The 24,416-nt window shown below is 37.5% G+C and overlaps 1 protein-coding gene and 1 non-coding gene across 8 annotated transcripts in view; one reads left to right on the top strand and one right to left on the bottom strand.

Moving 5' to 3' along the window:
• SPAG9 (sperm associated antigen 9) overlaps positions 1 to 24,416 on the top strand; it is a 145,888-nt gene that overhangs the window by 22,702 nt on the left and 98,770 nt on the right. For all 7 annotated transcript variants that reach the window (XM_038547721.1, XM_038547720.1, XM_038547718.1 and 4 more), the window contains exon 2: positions 14,448 to 14,568. In XM_038547721.1, coding sequence (XP_038403649.1) covers positions 14,448 to 14,568 — 121 coding nt within the window. The remainder of the gene's footprint in view (positions 1 to 14,447; positions 14,569 to 24,416) is intronic.
• Positions 243 to 348, bottom strand: LOC119873457. Its single transcript, XR_005365053.1, has one exon. It is a non-coding gene; the product is annotated as a U6 spliceosomal RNA (small nuclear RNA).

Genomic DNA, 24,416 nt, shown 5'->3' with positions numbered 1-24,416 from the left:
TCTAAATTATGCTTTACAATGGTTTATAGTATTCCCTTATGATCATCAGTGGTTGTAACAGATCATTCTTAATGTTTTATTTTAATTTTTTATTTTATTTTATTTTTTTAAAGATTTAATTTATTTATTCATGAAAGACAGAAAGAGAGGCAGAGACACAGGCAGAGGAATAAGGAGGCCCCATGCAGGGAGCCTGATGCGGAACTCCATCCAGGGACTCCGGGATCACACCCTGGGCCAAAGGGTGAATCTATTATTTCACAAATTTGTGTATCATTCTTGTGCAGGGGCCATGCTAATCTTCTCTGTATGTTCTGATTTTAATATATGTGCTGTTGAAACTAACATGGGAATCTGTATTTTAAAGGAGACCTAAGAGATCTATCATCCAAATGTAACACAGGGACTTTATTTGGATCCTAGCTATAAACATTTACGAGACAGCCAGGAAAATCTGAACGGTGACTAGATATTCCCTATTATTTCATTAAGGATTGGGAAATGGTGCTATTCTAACTCAGTTATTCCTTCATTTTTTACCTAATTTTCTTATAGAAAAGAACTTTTCCCTCATCAACTGTTTGATTACCCTAAGGTATAGTTTGTACAAGAAAGATAGGATAAGTGTTATATTCTTCAGTTCATACTTTTATAATTTCCGAGAGGTCTTCCTTCTTCTTGCTCTTCCCTACCCCCACCTCTTTCTAAAAATAGCATAGTGTTCCGGTTTCATGGATGCAATGACTTTTCTTTGGTCTCTGAGTATTAATTATAGTTTTCATTTGTTCCTGTTTTGTCTGTTTCCTCAGAGTCCCATTTTTTTTTCTGGTAGTTTTGGTCTCTCTTTTTCATGTTGGAGCTTCAAGTGCCTGATAACCCTTAATTATCTCTTCATGTTTCAAGTGTGAGGCACTAAAAAAAGGAGGGCCAGAAGCTTTGTATGCCTGGAAGCAGTTTATTGCCTATTGGGAACCCAGATTTCAGTATCTTGGTCTTTTTGCTCAGGCATTGAGTTTTGCCAAGGAAAGATAATGTCTTGGGGAGTGGAGTGGTAGATAAGCCTAGTTATTAGAATCTGGGTGAGGAAAAGGGGCTGTCAGTATTACTGCTTGGTATATAGATTTTCACTTCTTCTTTTTTTTTTTTTATTTGTCACCTATTTGTTAGTGGTATTCCCTTATCTAGGATCTCTCTTATTGAGGGGTGCCTGGGTGGCCCAGTCGGTTAAGTGTCTGCCTTTGACTCAGGTCATAATCTCAGGGTTTTGGGATTAAGCAGGGAATCTGCCTCTCTCTCTGCCCCTCCCTCCCTGCTTGTGCACATGTTGTCTCTCAAATGAATAAAATCTTTTTTAAAAAAATAGAATCTCTCTTATTGAGTTTATTCAGAAAACAAACTCCCTATCTTCTGTGTGGGTAGGCAGGAGGGCCACCTGACTGCTCTGTGATGGAACTGGGGGATGTATTAGGGATGTTACTAACTTTTACTAGTGCAACTGACTGGGCCACCTGTTTGCCTCCCTGCCCCTTTTATTATTTTTATTATTTTATTTATTTATTATTATTTTTAAAGATTTTATTATTCATGAGACACACATACACACAGAGGCAGAGACACAGGCAGAGGGAGAAGTAGGCTCCATGCAGGGAGCCCGATGTGGGACTCGATCTCAGAAGCCGGAGATCACGCCCTGAGCCAAAGGCAGATATACTTAACCACTGAGCAGCCTAGGCATCCCTCCCGCCCCCTTTTATTTTTATTTATTTATTTATTTATTTAATTTAATTTAATTTAATTTAATTTAATTTAATTTTATTTTTAGTTGGTGACTTTTTTTTAAATTTATTTTTATTGGTGTTCAATTTACTAACATACAGAATAACCCCCAGTGCCCGTCACCCATTCACTCCCTCCCCCTGCCCTCCTCCCCTTCTACCACCCCTAGTTCGTTTCCCAGAGTTAGCAGTCTTTACGTTCTGTCTCCCTTTCTGATACTTCCCACACATTTCTTCTCCCTTCCCTTATATTCCCTTTCACTATTATTTATATTCCCCAAATGAATGAGAACATATAATGTTTTTTAGATTTTATGTATTTGTTATTCATGAGAGACACAGAGAGAGAGAGGCAGAGACACAGGCAGAGGGAGAAGCAGGCTCCATGCAGGAAGCCCCATGTGGGATTTGATCCCGGGTCTCCAGAATCAGGCCCTGGGCCGAAGGCGGCACTAAAACCCTGAGCCACCCAGGCTGCCCTCCCTGCCCCCTTTTAAAAGTAAGTCTATGCCCAGTGTGGGGCTTGAACTCATGTCCATCCCCCCATCAAGAGCTGTGTGCTCTACCAACTGAGCCAGCCATGCACCCCTAAGTTGATTGTCTCCATCAGGATCAGATAAGATGGTTCGCATATTTATATTGGTAAATGTCTCATAAATTTCTCTTAATCTATAAGAGTTCTCCATTTTTTTCTCCTTGCTATTGAGTTTTGAAGAAATTGAACCATTTGTATATGAAAAATTTCCACATTTTGGATTAGAGGGAGAAATCCTATCCTTTGGGCATTGTTTTATATGGTCTATCCTCTTGGGGTGCCTGGCTGGCTCAGTTAGAAGAGCATGTGACTTTTTTTTTTTTAAGATTTTATTTATTCATGGGAGACACACAGAGAGAGGCAGAGACACACACAGACAGAGGGAGAAGCAGGTTCCCTGTGGGGAGCCCCATGTGGTACTCAATCCCAGGGCCCCAGGATCACTACCTGAGCCCAAGGCAAACACTCAACCACTGAGCCACCCAGGCATCCTGAGCATGCGACTTTTGATCATAGGGTCATGAGTTTAAGCCCCACCGTGGGTGTAGAGATTACTTAAATGAATAAATTAAAATCTTGAAAAAAATATGATATATCCTCATCCTCTTATTTTTTAAAGATACTACATTGAAAAACAAATTACATTTAGCAGAACTTAATTGAATTTACTAATAATTACTTAATATAATGCAATATTTTCCTTCCCCCACCCTGTAGAGTAAATGTGGGGATACCTAGCATTGATACTTTTATTTGGTGGTATTATTTTGTAGACAACTACTGTAGTCAAAGTTACTAATACAGGGCTTTTCTTTTTTTGGCTGTTGCATCTTTACTCCCAATTAGGAACAGTCTCTAGGGATTTTTTTTTTTTTTTTTTTTAAACTGCGGGAGCTTGCGTTTTCAAAGTATTCATTTGTTTTTCTCCAGAACAGTGGGGCAAAACAGCCCCTATAAGCCATCTGGACTTGAAACCATTTTGCTTTGTCACAAAGCTTATTCTTTTTAGATCCTGACATAAGTCTGTATTGTCTACTGATTTCTTTTTTTTTAAACAGTGTGTGGTTGCTCCCAGGAGAGTTCTGTCTGAAGTTATGTCAATGTTGTTGTTGGCTGATTAGTAATTGAGAGGTGAAAAGAGACTCTAGTGAAGAAGGGTTTATCTTTATCATACATGCTAAAAAAGCCCATGCGTGGGTTCTTACCCTCCCCACTCAACACTTTTTACAAAAAGATGTGCAAGAGAGAAGACATAAAGACAAAGACACAGAGGGTTGAGGGGAGATGTGTACTCTACAGCAACATTCCTAAGAGATCTGACAAATTGCTATACTGGAGTGGAGTAACCAGAATTTTCCTGGGACTGGATGCTTTTTTGGAATTTGAAAAGCTGCGCCTCTCCTGCCTTGATTTTTGTTGTTTTTTCATGTTTTTGTTTAAATTCTAGTTAGTTAATACATAGTGTAATACTGGTTTCAGGAGTACTGTCCTAACCCCATCATTTGCCAAATGTAGTGGTAGGTGACCCAACTTCATGAAGTTATGCCACTGGCAAGAAGTTAAGTCACATTTAATAAGTTATGAATACCCATAGGTTCTTATGAGCTTTCATTTACTACCCCCCACCCCCCAAATGTCTCTGGCTAAGGTGAGGCCTCAAGCCTTATTTACTTTGCACAAAAATACTGTATTATATGTAATTTTGGTGATAAAGGAAATTTAGTTGTATTGGGATCTTCTTGTTATAAATACTTTTTTTTTTTTTTTTTTTTTTTTGAGATATAGAGCAAGCAAGCACCTCCTGCCTGTGGGCAGGGGAAGATGGGAAAGATGGTGAGGAGAGAGAGAGAATCTTTTTTTTTTTTTTTTAATTTTATTTATTTATGATAGTCACAGAGAGAGACAGAGAGAGAGAGGCAGAGACATAGGCAGAGGGAGAAGCAGGCTCCATGCAGGGAGCCTGACATAGGATTCAATCCCGGGTCTCCAGGATTGTGCCCTGGGCCAAAGGCAGGCGCTAAACCGCTGCACCACCCAGGGATCCCGAGAGAGAGAATCTTAAGCCGACTCCAGGACCCTGGCTCAGAGCTTGATCTCAGGACCTGAGATCATGACCTGAGCCAAGAAATCAGGAGTTGGAAGCTTAACCAACTAAGCCACCCAGGTACCCTGGAAATATCTTTAAAATACAGGAAAGAATGAAGTCTATAAAATGAATCTATTTTCTGTAGTCTTTCTAGAACCTTTTTGGAATTGATCCACACTTCTATATCCTAGTCCTGAAATACACCACTCCTATAATTTAGCTTTTAACTTCAATAGATCTAATGTAATGTCATGGCATAATGCATGTATTGTATATAAATTCAAGGGGAATTATCTCTTCACACTGATTTTTCTCTCTCAGTATCCCATTTCAGAGTTTGATTTTGATTAATTACATTTAGAAAAACACCCATAATCATTTTTGGTCAGATAAATGATGATATTAATGTTTAATATGCCATGCTTTTCTAAGCTGAAATGCAAACGATTCATGTTTAGTTCTTCACTGCCATTGAAGAGAGATAGGCCTGTAAGGTGCATTTTCCTCCCTTTTTTTTTTTTTTTAATTTTATTTATTTATTTATTCATGAGAGACAGAGGCTGAGACATAGAGGAGAAGTAGGCTCCATGCAAGGAGCCCATTGCGTAACTTGATCCAGAACTCCAGGATCATGCCCTAAGCCGAAGGCCTATGCTCAACCCCTGAGCCACTCAAGCATCCCATTTTCCTCCTTTCCTTTATTGTTTTAAAATATATGAATCAAAAATAAATAAAATAAAATATATGAATCCATATTGTTAAAAAAGCAACAGCAACTTTAGACTATTTAAGGATAAGGTGATTTTAGAAAGATAAAATCATCCTAAATCCCACTTCTGCTAAACAGCCATTATTTATTTTATTATTATAAAATTTTTTTTAAAAAAATATTTTATTTATTTAATCATGAGAGACACACACAGAGAGAGAGGCAGAGACACAGGCAGAGGGAGAAACAGGCTCCCTGTGGGGAGCCTGATGCAGGACTTCATCCTGGGACTCCAGGATCACGCCCTGGGTCAAAAGTAGGCACTCAGCCACTGAGCCACCCAGGCATCCCTCTTTCCTTTTTTTTTTTTTTTTTTTTAAAGATTTATTTATTTCAGAGAGCAAGAGAGCATGCATGAGCAAGTGGGGAGAGGGGCAGGGAGAAGGAGTGGGAGAGAATCTAATGCAAACTCCCTGCTGAGTGTGGAGCCCATGACCCTGAACTCATAGATCAAGAGTTAACTGATTAGCCACCCAGGAGCCCCAAGTAAAACAAGAGTTAGTGATGTTTGTAGTATACAAAACTAGTAATGAGATTCAGCAATATTCACATGTGGTACTAACCCACCAAGGATCTCTGAGCAGGGAAGGGAAATGGTGAGCCTTTAGGAAGAATATAACCCATGCCACCTATTCCCTAATTATTTTCTCTGTAGTGTGAGAGGGCTGGGAATAGAAAAAGGAAAACAGCTTTCATTACATCCCTTATACTCTGTCCCCAACCCTCACCCAGAAAAATCAACTTTTCTATTAGGGCCAAGCAAGAATCTAAACCTTTTCTACCAAGAGCTCTCTTTTGTTTGGCATCTGATTGAATTTCATGCCACCTTCTCTATTTCTATTCCAGTTTTCTTAAATTCTTATATCAGTGTTTCCTATGTTTATGTTATTGCTATGTACCATAAAGAGCTAGGCCACTTTCTTTTCTTTTTTAAGTTAATTTATTTGAGAGGGGGAGAGTATGAGCATGAGACAGAGCACAAGTAGGGGGGAGGGACGGAAGAAGAAGCAGACTCCCCACTGAACAGGGAGCCCTACACAGAGCTTGACTGCAGGACCCCGGGATCACCACCCAAGCCCAAGGCAGATACACAACTGACCGAGCCACCTAGGCACCTTAGAATTAGGCCATTTTCTTTTTTTTTTATTTTTATTTTTATTTTTATTTTTTATTTATTCATGATAGGCACACAGTGAGAGAGAGAGAGGCAGAGACACAGGCAGAGGGAGAAGCAGGCTCCATGCACTGGGAGCCTGACGTGGGATTTGATCCCGGATCTCCAGGATCGCACCCTGGGCCAAAGGCAGGCGCCAAACCGCTGCGCCACCCAGGGATCCCGAATTAGGCCATTTTCTGAAGTTTTTGGTATTTATCACTCTTGGGTTTTCTGAGTTACTCTGCCGTATAGCAACTTCTATTGCCAGAGTTATTTATATTATCAGGGGGATTTCACAAAACAATGGCATAAAACTAGCTTATTTGGCAGTCTTTTTTGGGTAAATAATAATTTAGAAAATTTCAATCATTTGTTACTTTTTCTTGATTACTCTCCTTAGGATGTGTTTATCCTCCTAGCTTATGGTGCCCTTTATGATTTATTAACACGCCTTATCAGAAGTGAAGAGTATTTATTTTTGTTGTGTCATTAGCATTTTAAGTGAGGGTGGCAGTTGTACATTTACAAACCAAAATGTAATACACATTTAAATTGGGATTTTTGGAACAGAGAATTTTTTTTTTTTTTTTTTAGGATTTTATTTACCCATTCATGAGAGACACAGAGAGAGAGAGAGAGAGAGAGAGAGAGAGAGGCAGAGACACAGGCAGAGGGAGATGCAGGCTCCACTCAGGGAGCCGGATGCAGAACTTGATCTCAGGACCCCAGGATCACATGCTGGGCCGAAGGCAGGCGCCAAACCGCTGAGCCACCCAGGGATCCCCTAACAGAGAGAATTTTAAAAGACTACTTTAAAAGAAATCAACATTCACTAGTTTTATAAATGGGAGAAAATCATTCTTGATTTCTTATAGACCTTGAAAATGCAGTGAATTTGAATCCATAGTTTTGTGTTCCATATATTTATCTTCCTGAGGAAAGAATCTATTTTCATAAGATTCTCAAAGGAGTTCATGATTCCAAAAGTTAAATTTAAGATCCACTGTTTAGAATAAGAAAGGAAAAAAAATACACTCTTATGAGAGATGGCAGTTCGTTTTGGAGTCTCTAAGTTTATCTGTTTTAATTTGCTTGAGGGAAAGGCCTGGCATTATGTATTGGCTTGGAATATTTTCATTATTGCCTGTCCCTTCCTGTGAAGGGAAACTGCAGAAATAAGAGATTTCCATTTGCAGATAAATAGCCCTGCCAGTCCAAGAACTGTCACATCATTTTGGGGGAAAAGAAAATCTTTCTTTTGCCATAGTTACTTAAGGTAATAAAGACATAAAGTCTCAGTAATTATTATAGTTATAGTTATAGTTACAAAGTGTGAATCATATAGGTAGGTCTATGTAATGCTCACTTATGACGTTAGCAGATAGTAGTGTAGTGATTGCTAAATTTATGGATTATTCATGTTCTTCTCTAGTTAAACAGGGTCGCTGAGAAACAAAGCAGACATGAAGCTGTGTGTTCATGATGATGTTTCTCCTATCAGAAGTTCTGAATAGGCATAATTGTGGGAAAGTTGTTTTTTTCCAGCTTTATTGAGAAATAATTGATACATTAACATTGCTGTAAATTTAAATTGTACACCCTAATGACTTGACAAATGTGCATATTGCAAAGTGATTACTACAATAAGGCTAGTTAACATAATATCTCATAATTACAGTTTTTGTTTTCTTTTTGTGGTGAGAACTTTAAAAATCTATTATTTCAGCAACTTTCAAATGTATAGTACAGTTATATTATCTGTAGTCACCATGCTGTACATTACATTTCCCGAGCTTACTCATGACTGAAGTTGGTGCCATTTGGCCACTTTCACCATTTTCCCCTACCCACACTCCCTGCCCCTGTCAACTACCAATCTGTTAGTGGTAAAGTTTTTGTTAGAAGTTTAGTAGCGGACAGCCCCGGTGGCGCAGCGGTTTAGCGCCGCCTGCAGCCCAGGGCGTGATCCTGGAGACCGAGGATCAAGTCCCACGTCAGGCTCTCTGCGTGGAGCCTGCTTCTCCCTCTGCCTGTGTCTCTGCCTCTCTTTCTCTCCCGGCATCTCTATGAATAAATAAATAAAATCTTTATTAAAAAAAAAGAAGTTTAGTAGCATATCATTTTAAGTATTACTTGTTAGACATCTGCTATATGTTCTTTATTTTTTTTTTAAGATTTTTTTTATTGATGAGAGACACAGAGAGAGAACGAGAGAGAGGCAGAGACACAGGCAGAGGGAGAAGCAGGCTCCCTGCAAGGAGCCTGATGTGGGACTCGATCCTGGATACCGGGATCACGCCCTAAGCCCAAGGCAGATGCTCAACTGCTGAGCCACTCAGGCATCCCTGTTCTTTATTATTTTTTTAAAGATTTTATTTATTTGTTGGAGAGAGAGTAAGTGCAAGTAGGGGGGAGGAGCAGATGAAGTGGGAGCAGACTTCCGTGGTGAACAGGGAGCCTGATTTGGGGCTTGATCCCAGGACCCCGGAATCAGGACCTGAGCTGAAGGCAGACCAACCCTCAACCAACTGAACCACCCAGATGCCCCTGCTATATGTTCTTTAAAACATGTTTTTTTTTTTTTTTTTTTTAAGGTTTTATTTATTCATTCATGAGAGATACAGAGAGAGAGAGAGAGAGAGAGGCAGAGGAAGAAACAGGCTCCATGCAGGGAGCCTGACGCAGGACTCAATCCCGGGTCTCCAGGATCATGCCCTGGGCTGAAGGTGGCGCTAAACCGCTGAGCCATCTGCGCTGCCGTAAAACATGTTCTTTAAAACAGCATTTTACCCATAGCACGGAACAAGCCTAAAGTTTCTAGTTATTTAACCCAGATAATAGCAGTCCACTTAGTCAAGGGAGCATCATTTTTAAAGCAGGCCAAAAAATAATTACTTTTTCTTATTAATTCTTAGTCTTTTCTTATATCCCCTGGCAAAATGTTGAAATAATTTACTCAGAGTACATCACCAACATCCTGTTTTATTTATTTATTTTTCAACATCCTGTTTTATAGCTGCTTTTCTGTTCAACATAACTATTTTATTTTAAGGGTTTATTTTAGAGAATGTGAGAGAGGACAAGAGTGCAGGGGGGAGGGGGAGGGGAGGGACAGAGAATCCCAAGCAGACTCTGCACTGAGCTCAGAGCCCCATACTGGGCTATATGTGGTGACCCTGACATCACCACCTGAGCCCAACCAAGAGTTGGCCTTTCTGCCAACTGTGCCACTGATGTGACCTTCAACGTAAGTTTTATATTTTCTGCTTGCATTCAGTTTATAGCCAGTGAACACCTTTGGAAGGCAGGGATAGTGTGGTACTCATAATCATGTTTCATGTGCTAGGTATATAGTAAATAGTAAACTTTTAAAAAATATTTTATTTTAAAAAATATTTAATTTGTTTATTTGACAGGGAGCACAAGCAGGGAAAGTAGCAGGCAGAGGGAGAGGGAGAAGTGGGCTCCCCACCCACTGAGCAGGAGCCCTTTACAGGGCTTGATCCCAGAACCCTGGGATCATGACCTGAGTGGAAGGCAGACAATTGACTGAGCCACCCACATGCCCCTGACATTTTTTGAATGAATGAATGAATGAATGAATGATTTGTCGTTTGCCTCTTTAAAAAATTTTTTTTTAATTTTACTTATTTGAGAGAGAGGGTGCATGCGCGAGCAAGGAAGAAGGGCAGGGGGAGAGGGAGAGAAGCAGGCTCACACACCTGAGCCACCTAGGCTGGCCCCACACCTGTTTTAAAATTTTACTAGGCTCCACAACCCAAGGTGGGGCTTGAACTCCAGGGCCTGAAATCAGGTGTTACATGCTTTACCAACTGAGCCGGCCTAGTCGCCTTGAGTTTGCCTCTTTTCTTGTATTTATTATAATCTTTACTCCTTGTACTTATAGTTATCTTTAATATTCTGGAAAAGTAAATAATGGATGTTTGATGCTTCCTAGAAGTCTCACAAATATGGAATATTTTCATAGAAACATATAGGGCATGGGTGCTAAATCTGGAGTTTGTGGAAAGAATTAAGGGATCTCATATTAAAAAATATATATATATTAAAAAAAAAAAAAAAGGGATCTCTGAGTCCCCGAGGAAAATAGGCAGAATTCAGATTGGATGTGGGGTTTTTTTCTGGGGAAGCATGATTTATGGATATATCAAATTACCAAATGGGTCTGTGGACCCCTGTATGATTAAGGACCAATGTTCCAGAGGTTGTAGGCTTCAATCTTGCAAAGATAATGAGAACATTAATCTAATAACATAAGTAAATCAAATGGCTCTTAAGGAAAAGTAGATGACTAGATTAAGGTGCTTTCAGTTTCTTGTAATAGAAACCATCTCAAACAAGCTTATATGAAATAGGAATGTATTGGTTTAGATAACTGAAAAATGAAAAATGACTACAAGATGCTGGCTGTAATAACTACTGGTTCTACTACTCAAATAGTACCTTTAATTAGGATTTCCTTCCTCCTTGCTCTTTGTTTTCCTTTATATTGGCTTTATTTCTTAGGCATTTTCTTTTCATGTGTTGGAAAAAGATGTCCATCTGCAACTTAAAAGCCTGCTAAATTCTTATAGAGTATACAATTCCAGAGGAAGAGAGGTAGTATCTTTCTTTTTTAAAAATTTTTTTTAAATTTATTTATTTATGATAGTCACACAGAGAGAGAGGCAGAGACACAGGCAGAGGGAGAAGCAGGCTCCATGCACCGGGAACCCGATGTGGGACTCGATCCCAGGTCTCCAGGATCGCGCCCTGGGCCAAAGGCAGGCGCCAAACCACTGTGCCACCCAGGGATCCCGAGAAGTAGTATCTTTCTATCTAGTAACTGGCAGATATCCCAGAGGAGAATGACCTGTGTGGCTCAAGTCATATGCCCATCCCTAGGGAGATGGAGTCCTCACCAGTCGAATTGTATGGACTGAATAGAATTAACATGAAATGGGAGAGGTTGAAAGGAAGGCAATGTGTACAGACAAAAAACTATATCCACTGCAGTGACTGAAAAGTTTCAGGACAGGCAAAAGAAGTAATGAACAAAAAAATTTCATATTAAAATTAGGGTTTATTTAGTGATACTGAATTTTTTTTGTGTGAACTTCATATTTTTCTATATGGGTTTCAGCTTTTTATTTCAAAAGTATTATTTGTTTATTCATTTGTTTACCAAACATTTGAGCCATCATCATTCTTTGCACTAGGACTACAACAACAAAGAAAACAAAAATCTTTGCCCTGAGGTGCCTGGGGAGCTCAGTCAGTTAGGCAACCTACTCTTGGTTTTGGCTCAGGTCATAATCTCATGGGCGTCAGATCCGGGGCTGCGTGGGGTTTGGTGCTCAGCAGGAAATGTGCTTGAGATTGACTCTCTCCTTTTGCCCCTCCCCCTCGTGCTCACCCTCTTTCTTTCTCTCTGAAATGAATAAATACATCTTTAAAAAAAAATTCCTGCCTTCATGAAGTCTACGTTCTAGTGAGGCAAGGCAGATAATAAGATAAATTACTAAGAAGTATAGTATGTTAGATGAGAGTGTTGGAGAGAAGTAAAGCAGGGAGAGAAGTAGAGAGGGGGTATTGCAGTTTTAAATATCATCACAAGGAAATCTGATTAAGAAGGTTACATTTAGGGGTGCCTTGGTGGCTCCTTTAAGTGTCTGCCTTCGGCTCAGGTCATGATCCCAGGGTCTTGGGATTGAGCACTGCATCTGGCTCTTGCTCAGCGGGGAGTCTGTTTCTCCCTCTCTCCCTCTCTCTGTTCATGCTTCCATGCATACACTCTCTCTCCTCTGTCTCTCTGATATAAATAAAATCTTAAAAAAGAAAAAGATGACATTAGAACGAAGATGTTAAGGTGACGAGGGGGCAACCCATTTGGATATCTGCAGAAAGAGAATTCTAGGCTGTAGGAAGCAAGTGCAAAGGTTTGGAGTGTTGAAGGAACTGCAGGGAAGCTTGAATCAGAGTACATGAAGGAGGTGGGGAAGGAGGGGAAGAGTAGAAGAGAATGATGTCAAAGAAGAAAGATTATGATATATTGTGTTGGTCCTGGGAGGCTGTGGTAAGGACTTTGGGAGGATGTAAGCAATCAGAGGAGTTTGAGCAGAGGACTGAACTGATCTTACTTTTTTTTTTTTTTAAGTTTTTATTTATTTAAGTAACCTCTACACCCAACGTCAGGCTTGAACTCATGATCCTGAGATCAAGAGTCGCATGCTTTACTGACTGAGCCAGCCAGGTGACCCTTCTGACTTTTTATTTATTTATTTATTTTATTATTATTATTATTATTATTATTTTATTATTTTATTTATTATTATTTTTTAAGGATTTTATTTATTTATTCATGAGACGCAGAGAGAGAGAGAAGCAGAGACCTAGGCAGAGGGAGAAGGGGGTTCCTCGCAGGGAGACTGATGGGGACTACATCCCCAAGCCTGGGATCAGGACCTGAGCTGACGCAGATGCTCAACCATTGAGCTGCCCAGGAGTCCCTCCATCTGACTTTTTAATGGGTCACTCTAACTACTGTATTGAGAATGCATTATAGGGGCAAGGGTGGAAGTAAGATTAATTAGTTGCTGTTGCATTAATCTAGGCAATAGATAATGTTGACACAGACCAGGATGGTGGTGTAGATGATGAGGTTGCATCCGAAGGTAGATTTGCTAATAGATTGGATATGAAGTGTTAGAGAAGAATCAAAGCTGACTCAAGTTGTGAGCCAGAGCAGCTGACCACGGTAATTAAATGAGCTAGCTAAGACGAGGAGGAGCAAGCTTTAACATGCGAAAGTTAAGATGCTTATTAGACATTCAAATCAACAAGGTTGTCCAGTAGGCAATTGGATGTACAAATCTGGAATTCAGGTCTAGGCTAGAGACTAGACTAGGAATTTGGAGGTTGTCAGCATGTAGTTAGTATTTAAAGCCATGAAACTGAATGAGATCACCAGGGAATGAGTAAACAATGAAGAGAAAAGGTTGTTCAAGGACTGAGTTTGTGGGGAAAAAGAGGAAGAACTAACAAAGAAGACCAAGAAGCAACCAATAAAGTAGAAGAACAAAGTCCTAGAAGCCAAATTAAAAAAATGTTTTGAGTGACCAGATGTCAGATGACACTGATAAAACAGTTGAGGGCTGAGATTTAATGATTAGATTTAATTATAATTTTCTTTTTTTTTTAAGATTTATTTATTTATTCATGAAAGACACAGACTGAGAGAGACAGGCAGAGACACAGGCAGAGGGAGAAACAGGCTCTCCACAGGGAGCCCGATGTGGAATTCATTCAGGATCAAGACCTGAGCTGAAGGCAGGCGACCAAACGCTGAGCCACCCAGGCATCCCTAATTATAATTTTCTTGACGACGGGTGGCTCAGTGGTTTAGCGCCTGTCTTTGGCCTGGGGTGTGATCCTGGAGACCTGGGATTGAGTCCCACATCGGGCTTCCTGCATGGAGCCTGCTTCCTCCTCTGCCTGTGTCTCTGCCTCTGTCTCTCTCTCTCTCTCTCTGCCTCTCATGAATAAATAAAACCTTTAAAAAATAATTTTCTTGATGAGAACAATTTTATGAAATTGAATTTGATTGCTGGAGTTATTTCTAAGAAGTGTTCTTTTTCTCAAGAATTTAAACTCCATAGTTCAGGTAATCTAGAAAGCTGTTAAAAAATCTAGAAGGCTGTTTATTAGCCAAATAATTTTTTTTTAACCAAATAATTGTTGAACAAATATTTATTGACACATTATAATTCTTCAGTGCTTCATTTGTTGCACATGTTCTGTACAATGTTATGCAAAACACTGTTTTCAACTCAGATAAATATGCAGATATGCTAAGGATTCATATTTTTGGAGTAGGATGCATGTATTTTCTTTGGAATGCCTGTTATATGAAGTGGAAACACTTTATAAACTATTTGGTCTTTTTTTTTTTCTGTATTTGGAAGTTTTTATCAAGAAACTAAAAAATCAACAGAAGTACCTGATTCTTAGATCTTTCTGAGTATTCAATGCCTGATTGTGATTCCTGATACCAGGAAACACAGGGGTTGATAATGTTAAAGAATTTTCATTTCTTTAATGGAAATAATACTTTTCTTTTCTATTAGAAATTCATTGAATTTGAAGATTCTCAAGAACAGGAAAAAAAGGATTTACAGACCCGAGTGGAATCTTTAGAATCTCAAACAAGACAACTTGAGCTCAAAGCAAAAAACTATGCTGACCAGAGTAAGTAAAAATACTTCTCCTCATAAGTACATATTAAAGAGTGGGCTCTAATAGTGCAGTGACTCATCTTGACATTTGACTGGGCTTCCAAATATATATATGTACTTGGAATTGTCATCATCCCAGACTGAAGAGTGAGACCTGGAAGCTAGGTTTGGTTCTTTATTCACATTTTCATGTGGCACTGATGTCTGTAGAAATAACTAAATCAAAGATGCCTTTAAGACTCTCTTCTTCAATTTATCTCTCAGCCTTTGTAGTTAACATTATCCTATATCCATTATGCAGGATTCTGGGATGTGTGCATGTGGATCATTTCTTCTGATTTTGATCCACTACACAAATTTCCATTGCATTCTGTATTGTTTTCAAATTTACAAATGTGACAAAAACTCTAGCTCTGAAGTATGTATAAAAAAATTATTGAATTCTAGGGGAGCCTGGGTAGCTCACTTGGTAGAGCATGTGACTCTTGATCTCAGGTTTGTGAGTTCAAGCCCCCTGTTGGGCAGGGTTCACACACACACAAAAATTATCACTGAGTTCTCTTTTTCATTATTTTCTAGTGGAAAACTGAGGGAGTTTGGGGAAGGGAATATCATTTTTCAGATTTATTTCATTTTTAATATAATTTCATTGTACTTTTGATTTAAAAATAACTGTTTCATACTCCAAGGATGATTTCTCTTTTTGGCTAATGAATTGGACAAAATTAAGTCAAAATTAGAAAAAAAAAAAAAGGCGGGGAGAAACTTCATGGCCTATTTTCTTATTTGATTTGGGCAGGCAGAGAGTTTTTCAGTTTTCCCTCACAGCACTATAAACCTTCAGAATCCTTGGAAGCAGAAGAGGACCAGCAATTCTTCCTTTGTCAACCATTTTGGCTACATAGTGACATCTGCTGTTTAGGATGGGAATTCATGGTAGATAACCTTCGCTTATTACCAGACTTGGGGTGTGTGTGTGATAACTGACTGTTCCCTCTAGTGCTTTGGAATGGCCTAATAGAGCTAAACCTTGAATCACTGGGAATCTGGAGTTCAGGTATTACAGAATTCAGGGAAAACTGACATGGCTGTTAAGCAGATGTCATGCAAGGGAGCCAGTTGATGTTTGGTAATAAGCCAACTACAATGAGACAAAGCCATATATCATGTCTTTGTACTTTTAGGCTTGTAGATACCTAGAGTGTTCTAGCTTCCCTTGTTCACATTGAATATGTTGAGTGACTTCTGTGATTCTACTATAGAAATTTAAGGTTTTAGATAGCTGGATGATGGACTCCATAGTGCAAATGCTAAAAAATATATTACTAGAGTTACATCGCTATGGGTACCACTCATCTAGAAAAACAGCTTTGGGACACTTGGGTGACTCAGCGGTTGAGCGCCTGCCTTCGGCCCAGGGCGTGATCCTGGAGTCCCAGGATCAAGTCCCACGTCGGGCTCCTTGCATGGAGCCTGCTTCTCCCTCTGCCTGTGTCTCTGCCTCTCTCTCTGTGTGTCTCTCATGAATAAATAAATAAAATCTTAAAAAAAAAAAAGCTTAAAACCGTGATTAATCAAAATTGACCATTCAGATGCACAAAACTTGTAATGCTAAATCTCTTCGTCTCTGAGTGAGGCTGTAATGAATCTTCTTTTATTAATGCTTTGCAACTTACTCCCTTTTCCTTTGATACCTTGGAATCTTTTTCTCTCTTCTAACTACTTTCTTCTCTCTTCTATTTTTCTTTAAGCCTTAAATGGTTATAATATGAAATCAAAGTGTATCTTAAAATTTTCTTCTAAGTCTTTATTTTGCCATATTTAAATATCTGAAAAAAAATGTGTGTGGAAGAGAAATGTTTGACTATTTTTTCATTTTACTTTCTTAATTTTCCCTCCCTCAAATCTCTTAATATGAGTCAAAACTCCTTATTTTTAAAAAAAGGTGGAGGAAGGAGATGATCTTTAAGTATCACCAAAGCCCTATCCTTTTGGAAAACAAGGACAGGGAATATGTTTTTTAAAAGATGAAAACCAGTGTAAATAGATGTATGTCAGAGCATATGAATTCTTTTTTATATGATAGACAAGAGAATATCTGACTATTTAATCTTAATTCTATCAGTTTTTTTGAAAGAATACATCATGATTTTTGTTACAGTTACTGTAGCATGACATCTATTTTTATTTTCATTGTCTTAAGCTTTTAAAATGGTTTGAATGTTTTTTAGTGTTCCTAACATCTATTTTTAAATAACACTTATTTAAGGCCGTAAAAATTACTGATAATATTTGTAATAGAAGAGAGATGGGTGCAGTGTTTTTTGTTTAGTGCCACTTTTTGAGCACAGTGGGATAACAGTATCTGTCCAATTTCCATGTTTATATTTGTATGTTAGAGTCTTTAAAGACTGTCAGTTCTAATTGATATGTTTTAGGGCACATATTCTCTTTAAAAAGTAGCCACAGTAAAAGTCTTAAGTTCTGCTTTGAAGATGACTTCCTATGTTAAAAGGGGAAATTTTGGTTGTAGTTACTTACTATTTGAGAAGCAAGAAAACATCAAGAAATAGGAACTGAATTAAGGACATACTTTACAGCTTTTGATAGTATGGAATTTTCAGGTTGTGGTATTATTTCACAATGTTGAGAAATTGAGTCTATAAAAATTTTGCATAGTTGAGTGTATAAAAGCTTTGTGGTCATGTTTGGTTTTAGAGATTTCTAGTTGCTCTCTTTTAAAAACTTGAACTATGTAGGATATGCTTTTGGTTTTTCTAACACAAAGGACTTTTTAAAAACGGTATTACATGATTTCTTATCTGGGAGTAACAACAACACTTCTTTGTAGTTAACATCTTGTGAGTCCTAAAGACGAATCCGAAACATACATGGAGTAGAAATACGAAATTATGGGTTGAGAAAGGCCTGTTGGTTCTTAACAACTATGGAAGGAGTCTGTAATCAGTCTTGCTGTTCATATTGTGGCAGTAATGAGTTCTTTGTCACAAAATACTTGATATTCATTAGTTCTTTTGTATATTGAGTATTTCTTTCTTGTAAGCCAACTATTATCTTAACTGAGTCAAGTAAATATAGACATTTTAATACAGTTAAAAATATTATACCGCTGTATATCTATCATTTAGCTTGGTACAGAAGAATATGTTTGTAGTATGGAAGAATATAATATGGTTATTGCAGTCAAAGAAATCAGTGTGTGTGTGGGGGGAAGGTTATGTATGACTTTCTAGTCTTTTTTTCCATATATACCATGTTTTTATATCACTGAAGTTAGAGTGTATAAATAATTTTGAATCTTGTCCTTAACACTATATTTCTTGTATAATCTTTATTCTTTTAAAAATGTCTGCCTATACCCACCATCCAGAAGCTATGCCATCTATTACCAATTCTTGTTTTCTCTGGGGTATCTTCTCTTTGCTCTAATGAGAATTATTTAATGGCCACTTTGTTTTTTTTACTTTGGCTACTTGAAACTCAAAATGAACTTAGGAGTACAACTGTAAGGACTAGTTTGGACCTTACCTGGGTAGCGTACTTAAATTATTTTCTTTTTAATCTATACATATGTAATGAATTGTTATGTTTTAATAAGCTATCTCAAATCCTTTGTAGAATGAAAGAATGAGAGTAAAAATAAATACAGGTAAATTAAAAAAAAGCAAACAAAAAACTTCTGTTGGTTTGGTTGGACATCTTTTCCAGTATAGTGAATTATATTGCAGTGAATATTTTTTCAAAACTATAGATTTCGGGACACCTGGGTGGTTCAGCGGTTTAGCGCCTGCCTTCAGCCCAAGGCGGGATCCTGGAATCCTGGGATTGGGTCCCACATCAGGCTCCCTGCATGGAGCCTGCTTCTTCCTCTGCCTGTGTCTCTGCCTCTCTCTCTAGGTCTCTCATGAATAAATATATAAAATCGTAAAAAACAAAACAAACAAAAAAAGCTATAGATTTCTCTATCTTTTGATAATTTTCTCAGAATATATTTAAGGAAGTAGGGCAAGTAAGATTAATATTTCAGTGGTTTTTGGTTTATATTAGTGTTTGGTCATTTTTAATGTGAAAAGAGTTGGAGAAGTATGGTTGAGTAGCATATTTCATTTATCATAACTTATGAATTTGAATCATTATTTGCAACATATTAGCACACAGAGCTGATATAGAACCATTTATCATTTGACTCTCAGGAAAACTGTTTCCCTCAAGCTCTTTGATTTATAATAGGTGACTTTTCCCTTGAATTGTGGAGATGATGGCAGTAATTTTAAGCTATGTGAGGGTTCTTCTCTGAATCTGGCCTTCCTTCCTTTGAATGAAAATTTCTTTTTTAAATTAAATGAAAAAATGATTTTGACAATTGACAACACTGTAGTAGAGATTTATTCTGACCTTTTGCTCTTTCCCTCCCCCATATAACATTCATTTGTTTTTTAGATTTGGTATCAAGATCTTGGTCTAATAAAATACCTTGAAGTCTTTACCTTGAAACATATATTATTATTGGAAGGAAAACACTTCTGATTTCTTGGTCATAAGAATTAGCATGTTATTAGATGGAAAGTGTAATCGTTAACTTTTTTTTATTTTAAAGGAATAAAGAAAGGGATTAGAACAGACTTCCATTTTGGGGATTGTTTTATAAGCAAGGTCTGTCGGTTAATGATGTGATTGATCATTTGAGAACTTTCATAACATAGATGAAAAATAAACCATTTTTAAGGTACTGAGTATAGGTTCGTACCTAAGTTAATATCTAGGCCTAAATATTCTCTTTTATTTTATTTATTTATTTTTTGTCACTGTCTTTCAAATCAGTTAAAAAAATACCTTCAGGTTGATAAAAAGCTTTATCAGCCCCTTTGCCATGTTTTGTGATTGGCAATAAATATTAATATTCTGAAAATTGGAATAATACTGTAATAGGCCTTTTTTTTCATTTTAATTTTTTCTTGTTGGTAGACCATCCCTTCTACATTATTTTTATTTTTTCTACATTATTTTTAGAGTGACTAAAGTAAAACACTGATCATTTGTATTTTTGTTGAAAGCATATTTTTAATAAGACAACTTTCGGAGTTTCATATATCTCCTGACTTAAAAAATGATGAAATAAAGGGTGCCTTGCTGGCTCAGCTGGTAGAATGTGTAACCCTTGATCTCAGGGTCATGAGTTTAAGCCTCACATGGAGCATAAAGCTTACTTTAAAAGAAAAAAAAATATTAAATGAAATTCATTATATAGAAAGTTGCTTTAAAAAAAGTTACTTTTTTAGTGCCTTTAACTGGAATTGAATTCTTTACCATATGAAAAACATTTGTATATTTAATAAACTTTATACAAGGGTTTTTATTGGAGCTTATTTTTAGAGGGCAAGCCAAAAAATTAAGCACAGGATAATTTATGCAAACACTAACATTTTATTATGCCTACTTCATTAGGTAACATCATGTGTAGTCTTCAGATCTGCTTTATGTCTCATTATCTGTATTTGGACTCTCTCATTTCTGTAGTCTAATGTTGCCTATTGAAAACCTTAAGGTTGTAGTTTATAATTAATATCTGGAACCTAAAGTTTCATAGGAAATTAATTTTATTAAGGGTGAAGGGATTTATAGTGAGCTTAGAGAACAGAATAAAAATGAATTATTTGATTACTTCAAACATATAAAAGGACAGGGAAAGAAGATACCAAGTTGTTTTTCTGTAATTTTGGAAGATTTGAATTAGAGAAAATGTTACTTGTTGATTTTGGTTGATCATGAGGAAGTATTTCTTGACTATGAAGGTGTTACATAGGAATGTGTGCTGGGGGAAAGCATGGACTCTCCCTACATAGAGACTTTAGTAGGAGAGTAGTCAACTTTGTGGTGTGGATGGCTTAGGGTAACATTGTCAAGACAGAGACTAGATCAGTTCTCTAACCACAGAGGTTCTTTGAAGTTATTCTACTCTGTTTTCAGGATATGATCATCAATTCATGAGAATGCTTTAGCATTTCACCTTGTGTCATTGATTAATAGCATCAATCTGTCTGAAAATCTTTTGAACTTTAGAGACATGGTGCAGGACTTAGTTGGCAGAAGAGAGGCTTTTATTACTGTTTTGATGTGGTTGTCTGAGATTTATTTGATCTTAAGTCAGCATTTGATTCTTGCTTACCTGTTGAGACTTTTGATGCTCAATTGTTCAAGGAAAGGCTTGTGAAAGACCAATGCCAATCTTCTGAGGCCAAATAACATTGGATTATCTGCCTTCCATGAATAGTAAGAACTGATGATTCCTTTTGAGAAGGCAAATAATGAGTTGGACACGGCGTTCTAGCAGGTGTGTTTCTCTTTCTTCCCCCCATAGGCCTATCAGCAGTCTGATGGGGCAGAGGACAACAGAGATGGAAGGTGTTCCAAACTTGGCACAGGCCATCAATCTAAGGAGGTAAGCTCTGATTTTGAGCAGGCTGAGCAGGTGGCTCTTCCTGCCTTAATCATGTTGTCTTGCTCTTTGGAAAGATGGACAGAAAGAAAAAGAGCATTTAAATAAGGCTGAATGATCTCTATTAGTGATTAAAAAGGGAAAAATTTAGATTAGTCTTTTGATTCTTCTTTTTTCTTGCCCTTTCCCTGCTTTGCTTTTTAGATGCCCTGATTTGATTTTTTTTTTCCTTCAGAATATTAGGTTTTTCAAGAATGGCAGATTGGTTTATTTGTTGTTTTGGGATAGGAAGGATGAGCTGAATCTTGCTTATTTCTAGTTAATCTCAGGTTGTGGCTAGTTTGATGAATAAAATGATAAAGTTTTAAGATTTTTCCTGAGATCATTTTTACATTTGGGTTCACGTAGGAACTAATTAAACAAGAAATGATCTTTTACTACACTTTACCTATAATGCAACAATAATAGGCATAGGTTAACATTATGGTAACTGAAACTTTCGGGAATGTCTGCCATCCTTGCCCAGTTGGGCCTTTCTTTCCTGCCTTTCCCTCTCCCTTCTACTTCCTTTTCTTTTCCCTTTACTGTGACTTGGTGGCATCCAGGACTTTGAAGAGATGGCTCTTCCCAGCATTTAAAAGTACTTCTCTGTTAAACACTATTTTATCTTATGTGACTTAGGCCTTGAGAAAGCGGGAGTCTATTGATTGTGTTGTGCTAAGTATTGTATTTTCAGAAAAGTGAGAGGTTCTCAATTTGTGTTACATGATCTTCGTGGTTAACTTACAACCTAAAAAGATAATACTGGTATTTCAAATCACACTGGAGGTAAAGAAAACAGGAAATACAATCAGATAATTTCTATCAAGGTACTTGCTGCAGGTTTTATGTTGGAGAAAATCATGGCCAGGAAAACATTTGGAAAATCATCGAGAGTAACAAATTCATAAATTATTTAAAATCACCATCGAGTAACATACCTTTGATAATTTAGAATGCCTTTTAAGAGGATTTAGTGACTGTTCATAAGCTAATGTATGAGTTAAAGTAACTCTAGTTTCTGTAGCAACCATGCCACAAAATACATGTATAATGATTCAAATGTTATATTTTATTTCTTGTTCATGTGAAAATTAGAATAGATGTTTCCAGAAGGTGGGCATTTCCTTTGGAGATGTAGGCTCTTTCCAACTTCTCGCTCCAAATTCATCATACTCACCTGCCATTAAGGTAGAGAGGAGAGAAAGGGAATGGACAGTTCTACGTGGATAGTTTTTATTGGGCCAGGCCTTAGGAGTGGTGCACACAGCTTTTGCTTCTACTTCAGTGGCTATAACTCAATCAGAAACTAATTATAGAGACTGTGATATGCCATCTAGCAATGTGTCTAAGAAAAAGAGGAAATTACTTTGATTAGTATCTGGCCAGTTGTCTGCCTTACCTTAAGAGCTTTAATAGATATTGCATGGTTTTGCTCAAGTGTTGAGGCAAGGGAGTGAATGTACCTAAAGCTCAGCAATCATCTGCCTATTCTTTCTACTTGTGAAGAAAAGATGGCAAATTTTAATGAAAATATAGCATTTATAATTTGTGCTCTTAAAATCTAATTTCTAAATAACTTCCAAGGTTACTCTGGCTATTATCACTTTAAAACTCTTTATTGCATATTCATTTATTCAACAAACATTTACTAAGTGTTGAGATTTTCTCTTATTCTCATTGTTTCACATCTTGTCTTTTCCTTTAAAAGTTAGGTTACTATTAAATTAAGATGTAATATTCTTTTTTTTAAAAAGATTTATTTATTTATTTATTTATTTATTTTTTATTTTTTTTTTATTTATGATAGACAGAGAGAGAGAGAGAGAGAGAGAGAGAGGCAGAGACACAGGAGAAGGGGAAGCAGGCTCCATGCAGGGAGCCCGACGTGGGACTCGATCCCAGGACTCCAGGATTGCGCCCTGGGCCAAAGGCAGGCGCCAAACCGCTGAGCCACCCAGGGATCCCCAAGATGTAATATTCTGATGCTTGTGTTAGGGATAGGTCTTGAATGATATCTCCCTTTTAAAAAAATATAATTCACACTGCTTCTGGCTGGCTTAGTTGGTAGAGCCTGTGACTCTTAATCTTAGGGTCATGAATTCAAGCATGGAGCCTACTTAAAAAAAAAAACATATATATATATGTATGTATATATAATTCATACACTATAAAATCCACCATTTTGGAGTATACAAATCAGTGATTTTTAGTATATTCACAAAGTTGTATAACCATCACAACTGTCTTTTTTTTTTTTTCTCTTTAAGATTTTATTTATTTATTCATGAGAGACACAGAGGCAGAGACACAGGCAGAGGGAGAAGTAGGCTCCCTGCAAGGAGCCTGATGTGGGACTCGATCTTGGATCCCGGGATCATGCCCTGGGCCAAAGGCAGATGCCTAACTGCTGAGCCACCCAGGTGTCCCCCAACTGTCTTTTTTTTTTTTTTTTTTTTTAATTTTATTTATTTGACAGAGCACATAGGTAGGCAGAGTAGGCAGAAGGAGAGGTAGAAGCAGGCTACCCACTGAGCAGAGAGCCTGATGCAGGGCTTGATCCCAGGACCCTGGGATCGTGACCAGAGCTAAAGGCAGAGGCTTAACCAGATGGAGGCACACAGGTGCCCCCATCACAACTGTCTTAATTCCAGATCACTTTCACCAGTCCAAATAGAAATCCATCCCTATTAACAGTCACTCCTCATTCCCTGTTCTCCCTAGCCCCTGGCAACCACTAATCTATTTTCTATTGCTATGGATTTGTCTATTCTGGACATTTCATATAAATGGAATAATACAATATGTGATCTTTTGTAACTGCTTCTTTCACTTAGCCTAAGTTTCATCCAGACTGCAGTATACGTATCAGCCATACTTCATTCCTTTTTAAGGCTGAATAATTTTCCCTTATATGGACGTTCTACATTTTGTGTACCCTCCTCCCCTCCTCGCCTTTTAATTGCCTATATATTGCTGGTCTGAGAACCAGAAAACAACAACAAACTTTAACTTAGCAATCTGAAAGCCTATGTAGTTTTGTAGAGTTGAATGTAATGAACAACTCCTTTGGGAAGATATGTCTTGGATTTTTCATTGGCATCCTGGCTTGTTTAATTCCCAGTTCATAAGTGGGGAAGTGGGTAACTTAATGTTTGAACCATCTTTGTAATGCTGTAGTTGTCTACTAGTAATAGGTAATATATTTTAGTGTACTTCTTTTGATTTATATAATTAGTTATCTATGATACATCTGGATAGGACAATACAAAATAGCAAGTTTTCTGTTTAATAAGATACAGAAATAATCACTTAAGGACCTCAAGTAAATAGACTGAGCTGAATAGGCTGTAATTCTTACACTG

Source organism: Canis lupus, chromosome 9, assembly GCF_011100685.1.
Source record: "Canis lupus familiaris isolate Mischka breed German Shepherd chromosome 9, alternate assembly UU_Cfam_GSD_1.0, whole genome shotgun sequence".
In the NCBI taxonomy this organism is placed as follows: domain Eukaryota; kingdom Metazoa; phylum Chordata; class Mammalia; order Carnivora; family Canidae; genus Canis; species Canis lupus.
The sequence above is the reverse complement of the archived record's forward strand: the minus strand, read 5'-3'. Positions and strand labels throughout refer to the sequence as shown.